Source organism: Pollicipes pollicipes, unplaced genomic scaffold, assembly GCF_011947565.3.
Source record: "Pollicipes pollicipes isolate AB1234 unplaced genomic scaffold, Ppol_2.1 Scaffold_7261;HRSCAF=8764_pilon_pilon_pilon, whole genome shotgun sequence".
NCBI classification, from domain to species: Eukaryota; Metazoa; Arthropoda; class Thecostraca; order Pollicipedomorpha; family Pollicipedidae; genus Pollicipes; species Pollicipes pollicipes.
In genome coordinates this window covers 3,552,604-3,571,992 of record NW_023597054.1, presented here as the reverse complement: position 1 = coordinate 3,571,992, position 19,389 = coordinate 3,552,604, and the positions used below count along the sequence as shown (strand labels likewise).

The 19,389-nt window shown below is 56.2% G+C and overlaps 2 protein-coding genes across 2 annotated transcripts in view; one reads left to right on the top strand and one right to left on the bottom strand.

Annotated features, from left to right (window-relative positions):
• Positions 1-809: 809 nt before the first annotated feature.
• On the top strand, positions 810-5,108 carry LOC119112612 (YTH domain-containing protein 1). Its single transcript, XM_037236831.1, has 2 exons — positions 810-3,905; positions 4,104-5,108. The coding sequence occupies exons 1-2, from the start codon at positions 3,003-3,005 to the stop codon at positions 4,404-4,406; spliced, it is 1,206 nt and encodes a 401-aa protein (XP_037092726.1). The 5' UTR covers positions 810-3,002; the 3' UTR covers positions 4,407-5,108.
• A 3,249-nt stretch (positions 5,109-8,357) lies between these two features.
• The window catches only part of LOC119111899 (uncharacterized), a 38,814-nt gene continuing 27,782 nt past the window's right edge, over positions 8,358-19,389 (bottom strand). Inside the window, exons 4-6 of the mRNA XM_037235764.1 lie at positions 18,862-18,999; positions 10,413-10,532; positions 8,358-9,046 (exon numbers count right to left, since the gene is read on the bottom strand). Coding sequence (XP_037091659.1) covers positions 8,928-9,046; positions 10,413-10,532; positions 18,862-18,999 — 377 coding nt within the window. The 3' untranslated portion in view covers positions 8,358-8,927. The remainder of the gene's footprint in view (positions 9,047-10,412; positions 10,533-18,861; positions 19,000-19,389) is intronic.

The window sequence follows — 19,389 nt, the reverse complement described above, 5'->3', positions numbered from 1 at the left end:
ACGGTGAGCCAACAGTCCTCTCTGCATCACCAATGTCATCGCCAATGCACTAGTGCATTACCTGCTCTTCTGTCAGCATATGGGGGAGACAATGGCACATAATCAAGCAAAAGCATCTGTCAGACTGTCTTTGCCAGAGCTGTCATGATTTCAACAGGCTTGACTGAGTCATAGCTTCACAACAAAAGTCCAACTTTCATTGCTGAGGTTGAAAAGGACATATGTCAGAATGTGCCAGAAACCACAAAGGTTAAAAATGGTATTGGTGCTTATGGAGGAGGAGAGCAGGTAGAATTTAGAGATGGTAATGGTATAGAGAAATGATGAAGAGAACAATGATAATAGATGCAGTAGAGATGATAATGTATATGTTTGTAATAGTTTGACAAGCAACATATTTTTTGGACAGATAAGGTCAACCTAGCACAGCATGGCTGTTACTATGGTGTGTGCAACAAGCTCCACCTATCTTATCATATGTGGCCAGTGTTTAACATTCAAAACAGGTGTACATTTCTTTAGAATGGCAAAATTTAGAGTTCTGGCTGAGGGGCAGCATCTGCTCATTCATTGCATCTGGGCACAGCCTCCAGCCTCTGCTGCATCCAAACATAAGCCCTGCACATTCAGCATGTCTAATCTCAGTTGTTTTACATCGCAGAAGCGCAGCCAGTCCACTCAGGGGAAGCAAGCCAGCGCGTCGGTCGGGCCCCGGCAGCCGCAGCGGCAGCAGCGGCGGCAGCGGCGGCAGCGGCAGCAGCACCGGCGGGAGCCCGCCAGCCGACTCGGCCGCTGACGGCGGCGCCGCCGTCGCGCGTGGCCGCCCCAGTGTTGGTTGGCGGCGCGCTCGGCCCCGGGCCGGGACGTTTGGGCCCCAGTCTCTCCAGGTATTGCACTGGCGGGCCGAGCCGGTGCGCGCGCCGCGCCGGCGCGCCGGCGGACGGTGTGTGTGTGGGGCGCGCGGCCCGCTGTGAGGACCCTGTGTGACGCTGATGGACGCTGTTGTCCCGGTGTACCACGGACGCCGTCAGCGTCGCGCGCCAGCCGACGGCCCCGCCACCGCCCGGACGTTCAGCACGCACCTCAAGTCGGCTCGCATCCTTGTTTCTTTTCTCTGCCTTCACCTTGGTTGGCCAGGACTAGTGGGTTTGTGCGCCCGGCGCGCTGGTTCACGCTTGGGCCGAGCGACCTGGCGCCGGGCGCGTCGCTGGCGGAGCAGCACAGTAAGTCAGCGCCCGAAGCCACACGCGGTGCGCGGCGGCCCACAGTGACGCCTGGGATTACTCCGGTGCCGGCCACGAACTGGCGCGCCAATGTGGCAACATGTGCTGGACTGGGTCACGTCTAACGACGTTGGTGATGCCTGGCTTACGTCACCTTCGTCAGGTGTCTCAGTGTGAATGTTGATGACAGGAACACATCTCGATTGCGTTGTAACATCACCTGTAAGTAGGCCTTTTCCTGCTTCCGTTTTCCTACTTCATTGTCTATATATCCTCGTTCAGGAAGTGTGATAGTGCGCCAGGGTTCTGCCAGCTGGGATATAGCTGAGATGGCTTTGATTATCATGTTATGAACTGTACTTAGCCGTTGAAACAGTGAGGTTATAAAAAATTATGGTCATTATATATTCATAGCATCGTGTCATGGTACACCATGACATGATGACATGACAGTGTTTCCATGTGTGGAATCGACTGCTGTTATGCGGTCAGCGAATGTCTTGAAGTGGTCGTCTGTAGAATGAAAGCATTCGTTTACTGAAGTTCCCACCTGATCGTTGTGAAACTGGTATGTCTGCCTACCTGTCATTGGCTGATTTATTACGGTATCGTCTGTTGATGACCGTTGCTATGTTTCTTGTGTTGTGCCAGTATGTGGCAATCATTCATTGTGTGGTCATGTTTCCCTTTTCAGTTCATCGCGGTAAGTGGCAAAAACGGCTGACTTTACATTCACTGTCATCTGAAGCCAAAGAACTGTGTCTTGAAATTTACAGCTGTTCAGGAGAGCAGATTCACGGCATTCACGACGGATTTGTTGAACCGCTAGACTGAAGCATCGCGAATTTCTCAAAACGCTGCCGGGCCTTTTGAAGCATCAAATGTTGGCCTTTCTTCATGGAGCTCATGAACTTATGCTGACAGTAGTTGAGCTTGAATACTATATGTGTCCTTTTGCATTATACGGTCATAAAGGCTCTGGATTTTGTGATCCCGCAGTGTTGATACTTAACTAAAACCAATGTTATCTGATAGCGTCCTTTTGCCAGTACCTCCGTTATCCTGGAAGCCAATAACTATAAACAGGAGTTTAAACTTACAACGCCAGAGAAGCGGGTGCTCACAGCCCTCCTTCCTTACGTCAGGTGGCCATACACGCTGCTCACGTGCTCCATGCGTGGAGCGCGCTCAAAACCCCAGTCTACGCATTTGTAGATGTGGCCTGCTGCGATTAACTCACTACTTTTTAGTCATTTAAAAAAAACTAAATCAATAAATTCCGTTTTGATCTCGATGACGAAACAAGATTTCAGGTGAGTGATGCTGAAAATTTGAAGGCCATTGATTTGCGAGAACGTTTCCTTTTTTATCGGACCCTTCCCTGCATTACGAGCCTTCCCTTCTGGGTGTTGTGACACCTGTATTATGTTCAACACCAGGGTACGACAAAATCACCAGCCTGTATTGTGGCAGCTGTGCGTTGGTGACCACAGTTCGCTTCCACTCGAATGCTGGCCGGGTCAGTTTCTATCAATCCTTGGTGGTTCGGCGGGATGGCTAACAGGGCACCATGCTCGCGCCGGTAATGGGGGTGGCCTGAACGGTGCTGCCTCCGGCGTCGTTGCCGCTCCACAGCCAGTCGTGCCGTACACGTTGGTGCCCGGTATGGCCGGGGTAAGAGCGGCCTCCCCTGGCCCGGACGGCGCCGCGGCGGCGACAGGCCACCTCTGAGCGACGCGCCGCTGTTCTAGCGCCGCCGGGCCGGCCAGAGCGGCAGCCATGGAGGCGGGAGGCGAGCAGGCGGCACCGGGCGCCGACAAGGCTGCCGCCAGGGAGCTGGCCGCTGGTGACGACAACTACGACACCCGCTCCGAGGTCAGCAGCTCGTCCAAGTCGCTGCACTCGGAGCTGAGCGTCGACGTGGACGAGGGCTCGGAGCCGAGCGTCTCGTCCGACGACGAGGAGGAGGAGGAGGAGGAGGAGGCGCCGCCGCCGCCGCCGCCGCCTGGCGACAAGGCGCCGGCCAACGGCGAGAAGGCCGCTGCTCTAGCTCCCGCCAGCGGCGGCGGCGGCGGCAGCGGCGGCCGCGAGAGCTACCTCACCAAGCTCAACTACTTGTTCCGCGACGCGCGCTTCTTCATCATCAAGTCCAACAACGAGGAGAATGTGGCGCTGTCTAAGGTGCGCGGCGTGTGGTCGACGCCGCCGCAGAACGAGGCCAAGCTGAACCAGGCGTTCCGCGAGTCGCGCAACGTTCTGCTCGTGTTTTCAGTGAAAGAGAGCGGCCGGTTCTGCGGGTTCTGCCGCGTGTCGAGCGAGTCTCGCCGCGACCTCTCGCCCGTCAGCTGGGTGCTACCGCCCGGGCTGCCGGCGCGCGCGCTCGGCGGCGTCTTCCGCGTTGCTTGGATCAACAAGAACGACCTGCCGTTTCCCAAGACGGCGCATCTGTACAACCCGTGGAACAACGGCAAGCCGGTTAAAATCGGCCGTGACGGCCAGGAGGTGGAGCCGCGTGTGGCCGAGGAGCTCTGCCGGCGGTTTGCACGTGACGACGCTATCGACATGAACCCTATCCTGATCGACTCGAAGCGCGCCTCGCGCACCGTCAAGACCAGCAAGCCGCTGCTGATGCCGACGCCGCCGCCGATGCGTCGCGGCCGGCGTGACTTCCGCGAGCGCGGCGCCGGCAGCGGCGGCGGCGGCGGCGGTGGCGGCTACCGCGGCCGCGGCCTGCGCACGCCGGTGCGCGAGCCGCCGCGGCTGCCCAGCCGCCGGCCGCGCTACGACGAGTACGGCCGGCCGCCGCCGCCGCGTCGCGACCCGGGGCCACCGCGTTACCACCCGTACAGCCGGGAGCGGCCGCCGCCGCCGCCGCACGAGCGCTCGCCGCCGCGCTTCCCGCCGCGTGAGCCCGTGCCGCGCATGTACCCGGAGCTGATGCGCGAGCTGGCGGCGCGCGGCGCCCCGCTGCCGCCTCTGCCGTACCCGCCGCCGCCGCCGTTCGACCCGATGGCGCCGCCGCGCTACTACGACGGCCCGCCGCTGCCCGAGTTCGTGCCGGCCGGCCGCAGCGCCGAGCGCCGCATGTCCGAGTACGACCGCTCGGTGGAGGAGTTCCTGCGCCAGACGTCGGCGCACCGCGAGCGCAGCAGCCGCGAGCGCCGCCACCGCGACCGCCGCTGAGCGGATGTGATAGCCGGTGTCGACGGAACGCCCGCGAGGTTTGAACGCGGCCGCGGCCGCGCCGAGCTGTGGCCGCTGTTTAATGCTCCGCTCTGTTGACAGAGGGCAGATCCCGAGCTGTGGCCGCTGTTTGATTGCCGCTGTTTGATTCTCCGCTCTGTTGACAGAGGGCAGATCCCGAGATGTGTCCGTCGAGCGCAGCGCAGAGCATGCCCTAGCATTCTGTTGTTTGTATGCCCTCCTGCGCGAGGTTCGGCCGGGGCGGGAGCCAGTGTTGGTCGGGGCGAGGTGTACCGTTTTTGGGAGTGTTGGTCCTGGTCCGACGGACGTGGCGGCCAATAGCGGGCCATCACTACAGTGGGAGTCGGCCGTTCCCTGACGGTCATGAGCCTTCGATACGGAGACTGCTGGCTGTCGATGGCGGGATCTCGTGTGCCGTGGTCGCTGGAGCCCTCGTCAGCGGTCTCCGGCGGTAGGTGGCCGACACTGGACGGGGTGGCAGTGCGTGAGGCCAATGACGAGCCCTACGCTGATGAGGTGGAGCCACTGACATGCTCCGTGTTCGTGATAGTCGCCTCTTGGGGCGGGCGCCCGCTGTCGGTAGCTCTTTGTCAGCCGTTAGGCACGTGACTAGGTGTTTTGATGTATATGGATCACATGTTTTGTCATCCGCTACGTAGGAAATGCATAGACCATGAGTTTGCCGTGAATGTGATCCATACGGGGGAGCCCAGTCAGACAATGCGGGTATCGTGCGATGACGAGGGGACACTGTGTCACCTGCACCGACCGGATGGTTAACGACACTGGATGGGCATGCGAGGCGCCGGCTGAAGCTGGTGCCGAGTTGTCAGGACGCTGGCCATTCTGCTCTGCATTTCGGCGCAAGGACGCAGCGTCTGAGTCTCAGTGGAAAGGACGGAAACTTTACTCAAGTCAGACCAGGTTGCTGACCGTGAAGGCCCAGTCTGATAGGGCGCCAGTTCCCGGGCGCCGCAACGCGTTTGCGGGATTGTGAGTATTTCACGCTGCAGGCCCTCGAGGGTCGTATTACAGTGGCCGCCGCCGTGCCAAGCAGGGGCCGTGGCTCGATGGGTGCTCCGTACGCGGGGCTGATGGCCTGTATGAACCGCAAGGGTTTTTGTTTGTAATCGACTGTGTAAGTGATGTTCGATACTCGACGTGAAGTAGGCACTTAACATTCGTTTCGATAGCCGAATGACACCGAGCGATGGTTCGTAGTAAAGGACCACTGGCTCGAGTCCGCAGCTCTTGCTTGTGTTGCGTGTGCTACTCGCGCTGTGAACTTAATCCGTTCAGTGGTGGGAGACCTGCTGTTGCTGCGCGCGCCCGCAGGGGATCTTCTGTTGGTGTGGGCGGGATGGCGTGCGCCCCGGTCCTGGCGGCGGCGCGTCAGCCGGCAGCAGCCGCCGCGCGGTCCAGGCGGGCGGCCGCCGCCGGTCGGCGTCATCAGTGACCTGACCGACCGACCCTCCGAAGCGGATCCCTGGTCGTGGTAATCAGTGCCACGTCGTCACAGTGATTTGCACTGAGGATGCCGTGAAACCTCAGCAGCTGCGCCGGAAGTACGACCGGCGTGGTCCGAACAGATCGATGCGATAGGGCTGTATTGTCAGCGGAGCGCGCGAGCAACAGGCACATGAGCGGCACATTCCACTGCCGGGATGACGGAATGCAGGGCTGTATTGTCGGCGGAGCGCGCGAGCGACAGGTACATGAGCGGCACAAGCCACTGGCGGGATGACGGAACACAGAGGCGGTGCACTAGGGTGGTTGGGCACGCACTGCGCTGCGCGGCATTGATCTCGTGTCGTTAAAACCGGCAACGCCTGGTGGCCCTCGACGATTGCGCGCCGTCTTCTACGTTGTCTCCATGCTCAATTTTTTTGCTCAAATTGCTCAAAATGCTAACCAGAAAATCCGTGAAGCAAAGCAATCAGCCTCCGTGCCAGAAACTAGGACTGGTGTAATATTTAGCTATTCCAACTGGAGCAAGGGTGTGCTCATCTTATTCATTGCGGCATGCCTACTGGCGATGGTGAATATCGTAGGATCACAGCATTGTAATCACTGGGGCGCCGAAGGGACCTTGACACCATCGCACTACGGAGAGCCCCATTGCACGGTGACAGGTACTGGCGTGATGAATACTGCATTACGGCCCGACTCAGCCACGGCATCCGCCGAACGGGTGGTCGGCCGCTGCGGGCCGAACTCGTGCCCTCTTTCCGCCCGCGACAGCCGGCCGTCTTGCACCAGCCACTGCCGTGCTTTCCAACACCTTACAGCCAGCCCGCACCAGTCAGTGCCGTGTTTTTCGACACGTGACGAGCGTGGGTTCCAGCGGCTCGCCCGCTCCCACGTCCCACTGATAAGCATCGATCAGAGTGGGGCCGCGCCGACCCTTGCTGCTCGCTCGGGCGTGATGCGTGACACCGCAGGCGTTGGCTGGCAATGGCGCCAGCGTGCGCGGGAGGGGAGGGTCGGACGGCGGACGGCGAGGTTCGGTGGTCGCGTCGTGACGCTCACGCGGTGAAGGATTATGAAACAACGTGGGTGAAATGGGACCATCCGCGGCATCACCGAGCATCAGCTTGCCAGCTTACGATTTTCGTCGCCCGCAACCGCAGTGTGAATGCTTCGCTACGCGCCGGCGCGGAACACCCGTCCATTCTGAGAGGTCGAGCGCCGTACCTGGGTCCACAGCACACAGGCTCGGTCGCCCATGCCTGACCGCCTGGCCGCCTCTCACCCCAGCTGCTGCCCACGCCTGACCGTGCAGCCTGGCCGGCGGCGTCTACGTCCCCGGCAAGTTTCCGCTATCCTGAGCCTGGCCGAGTCGTTCCCATGCCCTATTCATGCGCCGGCAGCGTTCACCTGGCCATTCATCTCGGGCTGGCGGCGCGCGGCGGCGCCATTCGGTCCGGAGCCGGGCGACGAGCCGGCCAGCCTGCTACTTCGGGCCGCGGCGCGGCTGCAGGTCACGCCCCGGCGGCTGGGCTCAGGCGGGCAGACCTTGTGTCCCATGTCCGGCTCGCCTCACTCCCAGCCAAGGAGCGTGGCTCACCTCACTCCCAGACAAGGAGCGTGGCTTGCTTCACACGCGGACAATGAGCGTGGCTCGCCTCACTCCCGGCCAAGAAGCGTGGCTCGCCTCACTCCCGGCCAAGGGGCGTGGCTCACCTTACTCCCGGACAAGGAACGTGACTCACCTCACTCCCAGACAAGGAGCGTGGCTCGCCTCACACGCGGACAATGAGCGTGGCTCGCCCCACTCGCGGACAAGGAACGTGGCTCACCTCACTCCCGGCCAGGGAGCGTGGCTCACCTCACTACCGGCCAGGGAGCGTGGCTCACCTCACTACCGGCCAGGGAGCGTGGCTCACCTCACTCCCGGGGAAGGAGCGTGGCTCGCCTCACTCCCAGACAAGGAGTTTGGCTCACCTCACTCCCGGCCAGGGAGCGTGGCTCACCTCACTCCTGGCCACGGAGCGTGGCTCACCTCCTCCCGGCCAAGGAGCGTGGCTCACCTCACCCCCGGCCAGGGAGCGTGGCTCACTTCACTACCGGCCAGGGAGCGCGGCTCACCTCACTCCCAGACAATTAGCGTGGCTCGCCTCACACGCGGACAAGAAGCGTGGCTCGCCTCACTCCCGGACAAGGAACGTGGCTCACCTCATTCCCGGCCAAGGAGCGTGGTTCACCTCACTCCCAGACAAGGAGCGTGGCCCGCCTCACTCCCGGCCAAGGAGCGTGGCTCGCCTCGCTCCCCGTCAAGGAGCGTGGCTCGCCTCACTCCCAGACAAGGAGCGTGGCTCGCCTCACACGCGGACAAGGAGCGTGGTTCGCCTCACTCCCGGACAGGGAGCGTGGCTCACCTCACTCCCGGACGAGGAGCGTGGCTCACCTCACTCCCGGCCAGGGAGCGTGGCTCACCTCACTCCCGGACAAGGAGCGTGGCTCACCTCACCTCTGGCCAAGGATCGTGGCTCACCTTACTCTCGGACAAGGAACATGGCTCACCTCACTCCCGGCCAGAGAGCGTGGCTCGCCTCATCCCCGAATAAGGAGCGCGGCTCGTCTCACTCCCGGCCAAGGAGCGCGGCACGGCTGCCAAACGGCGGTTGCTGGGTTGTAACACGATTTACTGAGATCTAGGGACGCTAAGGGATAGGCTGCGGCTAGCGTAAGGCAAGTGTGGGTTTCCCAGGCTTGTTGCCCGGGGAGATCCAGAAACACGCCGGTTGTGCGTGTGCGTTCCTGAAGCTCTCGCCCCCATGTCCGGGCTGAAGAGCGCTGTCGAAGTCGGCGCGGGGTGGCTTCACCGTCTGCGTCGTTCCGAGGCGAGCCGACACCGCGCGGAAGTCCGTCGTCTGACCCCGAGTCAAGTCAGGTTTCAGCGTCTGAGCAGGCACGGGATCTGCGCCACCGTCTGATACCGGGTCAGGCCTCAGGAGGCGGACAGGGACGGCGTCCATGCGGCCGGCCGAGTCCCTGCCATCAGTAGCTGAGCAGGGACGAGCCGGGCGTGTAGCGCATGAAGCGGGCCAGCAGGATCCAGGAGAGGCTGGCCGTCAGGCACACGGTGACGCCGGTCCAGCCCACCTGCAGCGACCACCCTGGCGGAGACACAGCACCGCTGAGGGCCAACACCCTGGCGGAGACACAGCACCGCTGAGGGCCAACACCCTGGCGGAGACACAGCACCGCTGAGGGCCAACACCCTGGCGGAGACACAGCACCGCTGAGGGCCAACACCCTGGCGGAGACACAGCACCGCTGAGGGCCAACACGCCGACCACCCTGGCGGAGACACAGCACCACTGAGGGCCAACACCCGACCTGGCGGAGACACAGCACCGCTGAGGGCCAACACCCTGGCGGAGACACAGCACCGCTGAGGGCCAGCACCCTGGCGGAGACACAGCACCGCTGAGGGCCAACACCCGACCACCCTGGCGGAGACACAGCACCACTGAGGGCCAACACGCCGACCACCCTGGCGGAGACACAGCACCGCTGAGGGCCAACACGCCGACCACCCTGGCGGAGACACAGCACCACTGAGGGCCAGCAGCCTGGCGGAGACACAGCACCGCTGAGGGCCAACACCCTGGCGGAGACACAGCACCGCTGAGGGCCAGCACGCCTGGCGGAGACACAGCACCGCTGAGGGCCAACACGCCTGGCGGAGACACAGCACCGCTGAGGGCCAACACCCTGGCGGAGACACAGCACCGCTGAGGGCACACGCCTGGCACAGCCAACTGCGCCGAGAACTCGTCAGGTCGCCGAGACACCACGGTGACGGCGGCGTCAGCTGGCGTAGGCGTTTAAAAATAGGGATGGCGGACAGTGTTCTGACTCGAGGTGGGTCGAGTTGTGACAAGTTCAATGGCGAGGCACCGCAGCCATTGGATTGAAAACATGGTTTGTCCCAAACTTTTTTTTAATTCACACATTCTCATTACCTATAGATTGCAGCATAATATTAATTGCGTGTGAAGAACCCTTGAAGTGAACTGACAACAAAATGGTTACATTCAGTATCCACACGCTTGCGTCTTTGCGACCTTGGTGAGAAACTCATAACTAAACCAGCGGTGTTACACAGTGGAGCACACTTGACATGCAGACAAGACAATCAGCGATTGATTGGAGAGGGGGAGAGAGGGAGAGAGAGAGAGAGAGAGAGAGAGAGAGAGAGAGAGAGAGAGAGAGAGAGAGAGAGAGAGAGAGAGAGAGAGAGAGAGAGAGAGAGAGAGAGAGAGACAAAGAGAGAGGGAGAGAGATAGAGAGACAGAGAGAGAGACAGAGACAGAGCGAGAGAAAGAGAGACAGAGGGAGAAGGAGAGACAGAGAGAGAGAGAGGGACTGTGATGAGCGACATGAATGGCAGCCTCGCCGGCACCAGCTGCCAGGAGAGCCGTATCGTGTCTGATCGCGGTACATCGCCTGCGCGCCGGGCCGCTGGCCGCGGCTCACCTGGCTGGAAGGTTCGGCTGTTGTAAAACTCGGGCGTGATCTGCGAGTCGAGCACGCCACAGTCGCGCTTTGTCTTGCGCTTGAAGTGAATGATGGAAAAGCTGAAGATGGAGAAAATTGCTGGAATGAAGGATGATTGCGTTAGCAGGGTACATGCAGTCTTCCCTTTGTCCCATGAGAAAAAGATGGGGCCGCCGCATCCGGCACAGGTCGCGCGGCGTTGAGCAGGGATTTTGAGGCATTGCCCACTTGTCTTCATCGTCTGTGAACCACAAGCAGCATTGTCCACCCTTAGTGAAAGACCCATTACAACAGCGGCCCTGTTCAATATCAGCTGGAATGCGTGACGTCATACGTGCTGACGGACCGTTTGATGTGAGGCCGACGGAAAGTTTCAACTTTACCTTCCTTTTCCCTTTTACCTTCTCACTACTCCAGGCCTGACACTAACCCTAGCGTACCGCCGACCATGGCGCACTCCCTATAATATGGTGCATGGAAGTGTGGCACCTGCTCCGGTATTACGACATATGCCACTCGTAAGCTGAGTGCTCCTCCCCATTCCCACCTCATTTAAATTTCTACCTTTCTCATTTGAAGTGCTCACTCATTTGTTGTAGAAAAGGTCTAACGATCCATCACCGCTACCTATACTGGCATGAAGCCCATGCTTTTAGTGAACTCCCACTTGCACTGAAAACCATGTTAGAGACGCGAGGCGCTTCGTTCCTGTTCTGCACCTTTTACGATCACTCCAACGCTGTCAGCTTACTGTGGCGCACTGCACTGATCGATTACGACCACGCACTACACTGATCACTGCCGTCCACCTTTTCGAGGTTGCTGTGAGCGGTCCAATTCCTTTCTTATCTATCCTATGTTGCGTTCCCCCAAAATTAGAGACAAAAGCCCATTCCTCACCTAACGCACTCGCGAACGCATGAGCAAATACATCAAACTCGCGCTTCGCTGTCAGAGTCATTCATTCAACGCGCGTTCAGGTGGCTGGTTCGATACCCCTCGCTCGGATGGCGGGTCAATTTGACCCCTTGAAATCTCGGAAACCAAAATAGCTAGAGACGCCAAATTCAGAGGGTGTGACGGCCTGTTCGTGAACTCACTCATGGAAAAATTTGGTGTTTCTAGGTCATGACATTAGGGTCAAATAAGGTTAAACAAGGTCAAATTGCAGATTGGTGTTCAAAGTGGCCCGGAACCAGATACCTGTTCTAAGAAAAACATCCTTGGCGCTCATTTAAGGTTAGTTACCTAATTTGACCTTTCGGAGGTCATGTTGACCAAAATAATACAAGATCGCTTTGAGTTTTGCATTTGAATAAGCGTCAAGAGACTGCGCTTGGTAGTACGTTGCTAAAAACAGAACGCTGACCTGGATCCTTTTAGGTCAGTGACCTATCTTCGTCGTTCAAAGTCTATGAAGGATGTATAATGCGTTTCTGTGATCAATAAATCTGAAGTGAGTACAAGAGACTTCTCCATACAATAAGCTCTAGAGTAATAAAGCTAGCTGTTTTTGACCTAGGTCTGATCTTCATATCTCACCCCAGGTCAATGTTGTTTGCTCATTCAATTGTTGTGTTGCCTAAGAAACTATCTTAGAGATGTATGGCTTTGCCTGACACACCGCTGTTGCATCAGATTGAATGGCTCATTAGAAATCGTCCTTGCTGAATCCATGGCCTGAATTTGACCTGCCGTGGGCCAGTGACCTTACAAGAAACATCGAAGTGTTTGGTACCAAACGATCCACTATTCCACTGTCTACAGCTATGCCAAATCTGCGCTGCTACGCCGCGCCCTTCAGAAACCATTTCTGGAAACATCCCGAGGGGAGGGGGGGTAAAGTGACGTCCACCCGAGCGCGTGTTGATCTGGTTGCGCTCTCTCTCTCTCTCTCTCTCTCTCTCTCTCTCTCTCTCTCTCTCTCTCTCTCTCTCTCTCTCTCTCTCTCTCTCTCTCTCTCTCTCTCTCTCTCTCTCTCTCTCTCTCTCTCTCTCTCTCTCTCTCTCTCTCTCTCTCTCTTCCATTCTCTCTCTCTCTTCATGCTGACGTGATGACAAAAAAATCCTAACAGCAGTGTCAGCTGGCGCGTGACGTCACAAACCACATGACTTCGTGGTCATGTGGCGTGACGTGGAGAGAACTTTGGGTCCGTAATTGGTGCTCACAAACGTGCTGACGGCAGATCGGACGCTGTCAGGAATAGCCGTCAGCTGTGTTTTGTCTTTTCGTACGACTACAGGTCGGCAAGCGTGTCTTCACTTAACCACGAAACAGGAACCAAAAACAATAAAAATGGTCTTATGCCCAAAATATTTGTGAAGCCCCTACTAGACGCACGGTAAAGCACGAGTATGGAGACCACACAGATCGATGCCTTAATGCTTGGGTTAATGTAAACCTCTGTAACTGTGAAAGAAGTGACAGATTTACTTCTGTTCAGCACAGCGTTTTATCAGCAGCTGGGTGAGCACACAAGTGGCATGCAACGCGGCAAGCACCTAGCAACCGAACGCTGGGGCTGAACCGACCGCTGCATAGTCGCGTTCCACACTCGGCTATTCCTCCTATTAGCAGCGACGCGAGCATCTGCTTCTGACGAGAATTAGGCGTGAAGAACGGACCCTTACAGGTAGGCCGTGCAAAGGACTCCCGAAAACAAACAAAGTCCAATCAGCCCGAGCGAAGAGCTCCGGCCGAAAACAGGCTCAACAATGCAATATTAACGAGAGACTGTCACGGCGCGGAGAGCTGGCCGTACGCTAGCGCCGCCTAACCTCGTAAAGCAGTCACTTGGTCGAAACTAGGCCCCAATACTCCGGCGCCTCGCCATCAATCTTCAAAATGAAAACTTAAACACTGAAAACGGCCGATCATTTTTCACCGTTCTTCTCTTCCATCGCGCAGCGTTTTCGGACCGGCCTTTTTCGGCGGCCTTTTGCCGGGAGCGCTATCAGGCGGCTCGCGACCATTGACCCGCTCCCACCATCCATTCACGGCTAATGACTCAGATAAAGACTTCAGCAGCGGCAGCGCCTGCACCGACGCCGCCACATCGATTCCTGCCGCTCCAACCGGTGGCAGCACGGGCCTGCTAGCGTTTTCCATGTGGCGCGTGTCACGCGGTGCCAGCCGCGCCGCCGCCGCCGCCGCCGCCGCGAGGTCGGCCGGCAGCCGGGCCCGCGGCCGTCCCGTCCCGGCTGCGGCAGGCTCGACGACCGTCCCCCGTGCCGACGTATTGAATTTCAGAGGCGTTCGCGATAATTTGAGGCCAACAAGCGACTGGACGGGTTACTGGGTACTATGTTTGGCCCCTCGGCGGCGGCCTCTGCTGCGAATGATTGGCAAGTGATCGGTCTCCGTACTGGTGTAAATAGATAACTGAGGTGGGGAACATTACATTTTTATGAACTTATTGAGGTGATGATGGTTGTTTTTTAGTGTCATTGATCCAATATTGATGGCTGGCAGTGCGGTGGAATGTGTCTGCAATGATGACTCATTGCACGACCGACGATGTGTAACCGGGTATTATCAGCCGCATTCCGAAAGTGAGCCAACACAACACAGATATACAACACACACACACACAACACACAACCACACACACACACCACACACACACACACACCCACCCACACACACACACACAACACCACACACACACACACACACACACACACACACACACCACACCAACACACACACCACACACACACACACACACACACACACACCACACACACACACACACACACACACACACACACACACACACACACACACCACACACACACACACACACACACACACACACACACACACACACACACACACACACACACACACACACACACACACACACACACACACACACACACACACACACACACACCACACACACACACACACACACACACACACACACACACACACACACACACACACACACACACACACACACACACACACACACACACACACACACACACACACACACACACACACACACACACACCACACACACACACACACACACACACACACACACACACACACACACACACACACACACACACACCACACACACACACACACACACACACACACACACACACACACACACACACACACACACACACACACACACACACACACACACACACACACACACAAACGGCTAGTCGATGACGGCATGTTGGTTTCGTGGCATACTTAACAACCACTTTGATATTTACACGGTGTCTCAAACGTAGCCGATGGAGAGTAATTGGGTCATGTTGATTAATCTCTTGCATTGCCAACAACCCTTTATACAACATTAGAGTAAAATATTTACCGACAAGAACACGCGAGTTTGAGCCGTGGACATGAATCCAACTGTTTGGCTTCGTCGTTTGCCAACATGACTGTGTGTTAATTGGGCTGCAGTTCCCAAAAGCAGCACCATGTTCACGGAACGCGCTGGTTATCAACGTTCGACATCAATGACACGTTGACTGTACCGCAAGACCGACCGGAAGCCGTTGGTGACACTGACGGCAGGCAAACCGACATGTGCGCGCATCATCGTGCGTCAAAAACACTGTCAAACACCAATCACGTTTGACCGGTATATCGCTCAACTCTCCTCGCACCTCGATATGTTCTAACAACGTGGATGGGCAATATTCCAAAGCCCTGTGGGAAAAATTGATTTGAGGTAATTTGAAGGCTTGCAGGTTGAGGTATACGCGATGCTTAATGCATTAGATAGCGCCTTGTTAGAGGTGAGGAACACTCAAATGAATGTAGGTGCCTAAAGGAATTCATCGGACCGAAAACCACCTCAATTGTGATGCATTGCAGGTGGTACTTTTTGTGATTGGACATCAGGGATTGAGAAAGCTGTCCTGACGTTGGGATATTGTCTAATGCTGATAAAGGCGTGCTTAGCGATGGTAATGACAACAAACGACCATCAATATCACAGAACACATAGATAGGCATAGGAGGATATACAAACCATGGCATTGAAAACGTAAATGTTTCGGCCGCAAGATATAAGATCATCAGGGTTGATGGGGACAAATTAAAGGGCATTAAATGAACCTTCAAAGGTACTGACATTTGAATATGGTATTGAACTGGGATAGCTATTAGCAAGATAATTCCCGGCCGTTAGCAGTTATGGTCTTTTAAGCACTTGAGATCCTGGCATTTCTGAGCTACCCGCACGCCATCGTATGCGGACCATTTCGCGCCGCCTATTTCGAAGTCACCCACAGATGAAGGACGCTTTGAGACGTTAAACGAATCTTGCAGATGTATGACGCTCTTGAGACATTACACGAATTTTGCCTGCTCAGTGGCTTTACCAAGCTCAAGTTGAAGAAAAACATGGCCATTGACTTAATCGACACGGGCAGAAATCGCCTTATCAGCGGACAGCAGGCGGCTTTCACTAAGCATTACGGCTTAAATGCAAGCCTCAATCACGGACCACATTATGTAAACTGCAGACATACATTCTACTTGTTAGTAGTGCATGGAACTGGGAATTGAATAACTAAAGAATAGTGCCGCAACAGAGCATGCAAATGCAACACGACTATGTTATCGCCGACAAACATACAAGAGCAGCATAAGAAAGCACCAAAACAGGCACACATAACGAAATTTGGCTATATCTCGCACGCATAACGTTAGAAGCCACCTTGCGGCGAGCTGAAGCACTATAAATGAGTCAGCCCATCCGCTACAGTGGCTGACGCACCCAGGCTGGCGCGTCCGGATTGTCAGGGCTCTGACGTCGTGAAAACGTTCCATGACGTAATGAAACGATGACGTATTGGGAGCACATGCACTAAAAAGGGAAATCGTGCTACCTGAAGCAGTATTCAGCACTCAAAGACACCATTATTGACAGCTGCAACAGAGCTGTTCTTTATCACATCTGATCATTGCCCATAATGCCTTCTTCCGTTTAACGTAATTTTTATCAATGAAGGAGGGTAAACTTTCCAACGCGGATGCCTTTTGAGCTACTAGCTTGCAGACTTTAAGTTGGGAATTCATCGGGTTATTTCCCCCAAACACAACTTCCAGGGCGGCGGCTGCGTGTAATCGTTGATGCACATATAACAAACAAACCAGCACCAGACACTGAAAAAAACGATTTGAGAAGGGCAACCACCTGCTTCATTTTAAGCTGTGGCTATCATCTTGTTTTATCTAAATATCCCTGGCTAATTCCCAAATTTTGAGTACTTCTACATTTTCCACATCGAAGAGGTTTCTTATTAAATGGTAAGCTTCAAATGAGTCGCAAGCGTCGATAAGGGCAGCAATTTTAATAGCTATAATACATATACTTTTCACCAACTTTACCCGCTATGTGCAACGTCAAAGAGAGACGTGCTGTTTCTCGAAGCAGTCGAGGTAGTCCTGAGGCGCGGCCGCCGGCCGGTAAGCGGTCTGGGGCTGAGCTGGGTGGGGCCGGTTAGCGGTCTGGGGCTGAGCTGGGTGGGGCCGGTAAGCGGTCTGGAGCTGAGCTGGGTGGGGCCGGTTAGCGGTCTGGGGCTGAGCTGGGTGGGGCCGGTTAGCGGTCTGGGGCTGAGCTGGGTGGGGCCGGTTAGCGGTCTGGGGCTGAGCTGGGTGGGGCCGGTTAGCGGTCTGGGGCTGAGCTGGGTGGGGCCAGTTAGCGGTCTGGGGCTGAGCTGGGTGGGGCCGGTTAGCGGTCTGGGGCTGAGCTGGGTGGGGCCGGTTAGCGGTCTGGGGCTGAGCTGGGTGGGAGCAGGCGCGCCGCCGGCATACTCAAGCTGCTGCACACTTAAGCTGAAAACCTGTCCCCTTCTCATGCTGACGACTCAAGGCTTCATCATCTTCAGGCTTTTCGCATGAGGGGACAAGGTATACTACTTTGGATGCCAAAAGCTCATCGTTTTATAGGGTCTGTTTTTAATGAGGCATTCAACTAACAAGGGCTAGCACATTTTGACAGGGCTTCTAAGAGGGTGATAGTTCTTATTTTCGGTCTTTTTTCCTATTGTCACAGGCGCCCAGGTGTCAAAAAAGGAAAAAATAGGCGTGGCTTTTCAGCTAACTCGTGTTTTCGGTGGAAAGAACACTTGCGCGCCAATAGACTGTATACGGTGCGAACAGCACTGTATTCAGTCCAGATGCGGATCTAGGATATCGTTCAGGGGTAGCTACGCAACATTGCGGGCCTCTCTTCAGTTTGCGACTCCCTCCAAAATGTTCTTGGTTTTCTGCCATGCAAATTTAGATATTCTTAAGTTATTATTTTTACATAGAAAACCACCTTGTTGTACACTGCTCTAAAATGCTAAGCGTATGACGTATCTTCGTACATGGAACGAGTTAATTTCTTCCAGACTATGGCAAATCCTGCCATTTTGAGGCTAAGTCTTTTGGAGAACATACAGCAAGATGAGTTAAAGCTGGCTGCTAACTACCATTAAAATCAAGCACAACACTTGGTCCCAAACTCGGTTGCGGCCGATCGATCTCAGGCGGCAAGCCAGCGAGTCTATGTTGTGATCAGCTGTTGGCAAATGGCCAGCGCAGAGTTTTTTTTGTTTATTTTTTTCGTTGTTTTTTTTTTGCTAGCATTGCTATGCATGTGCTAGCATTCAAAACATGCCGATAGTAAGTCTGCCCACCTTCGCGGGCGTATCGCCCAGGAACTAGAGGGGTTTAGGTCTTAAGAAGGCCAGGACTGTAACCTGCACCACATTTTCTTCAGGCGGCTTTTTCAGTCCAAACACATAAAAATGTAGATCACATCTTTTAAGAAGGGCAGAGGTGCGAACTGCGCCGACTTATCTTCAAAATAGCCATTTCAGCTCAAAAACCCACACAAATGTAGAGCACTTTCTTTAAGTAAGGGAATAGTGTTTTAAGAACTTACGTGTAATGCCTGCATAATTTCACAGATTCTGGAACAATACCTCCAAATGTTTCATGGTGTTCTAGGCAATATAAATTGTGAACGGTCTCTGCTGGAACTGGGTCGGCCCCGAGCAGGCCAGGATGTACCCCCAGCGGGACCCGGTCCAGGGGGCGCGACACTGGCCGACCGATGCAGTACTAAGTACAGAGGTGTTTGGTAGTTCGGGCGAGGCTGGTTCGGGAGGCCGTTCCGGCGCCAGCCTGACGTTAATAACGGCACTCATAATTTCAGATGATAATAGCTGAACAGCATGGAGGCCTCGTAGCGTGCCAAACACCAGAGTCGCTGTACCATTGACTGCACTTCTCAATGAAACGAAGTAGCCATTACCAAGTTTACGGGCTCGCACACGAGCGCATGCTACCCCGGACCTTCGCTTGGAACATTGCTGCGGCTTGCTGTCAACCCCAGCCGTGACACGCCATCCGCTTACAGGCTGCCTCGACGCGCTGTAAGCGCTGCCAGCCAGCCCACCTGCCATGAGGTACATGAAGCCGGTGATGAGCACGGCTGAGTTCTGCTTCTGCAGCACGCCGAACATGCCGACCAGCGCCGACGCCACCAGCAGGATCAGGCTGACCAAGGCGCACGATATGCTCAGGTTCTGCATGCCTGCCAACGGAAGCACGGCGTCAAGACGGTGGACACACCACCCGCGACTTGATCTCCGGCTCTATACAGCCCCACCCGCGGTACGGTCAGCTTCATACCCGGTGCACTTCGTCGCCAGCTTCGGTACTGTCGATCCCCACCGTCGGTGCGGCTCACCCACCCCCGGAGCGCGCGCCAGCTTCGGTACTGCCGATCCCCACCGTCGGCGCGGCTCGCCCACCCCCGGAGTGCGCGCCAGCTTCGGTACTGTCGATCCCCACCGTCGGCGCGGCTCGCCCACCCCCGGAGCACGGACCACCCAGCCGCAGGTCGCGTGACGACAGATGGCGTGAGTGGCCGCCAGTGTGCTGCCGTGTGTTCAACACGGCACTCTTGCAGTGTCTTTGGTTA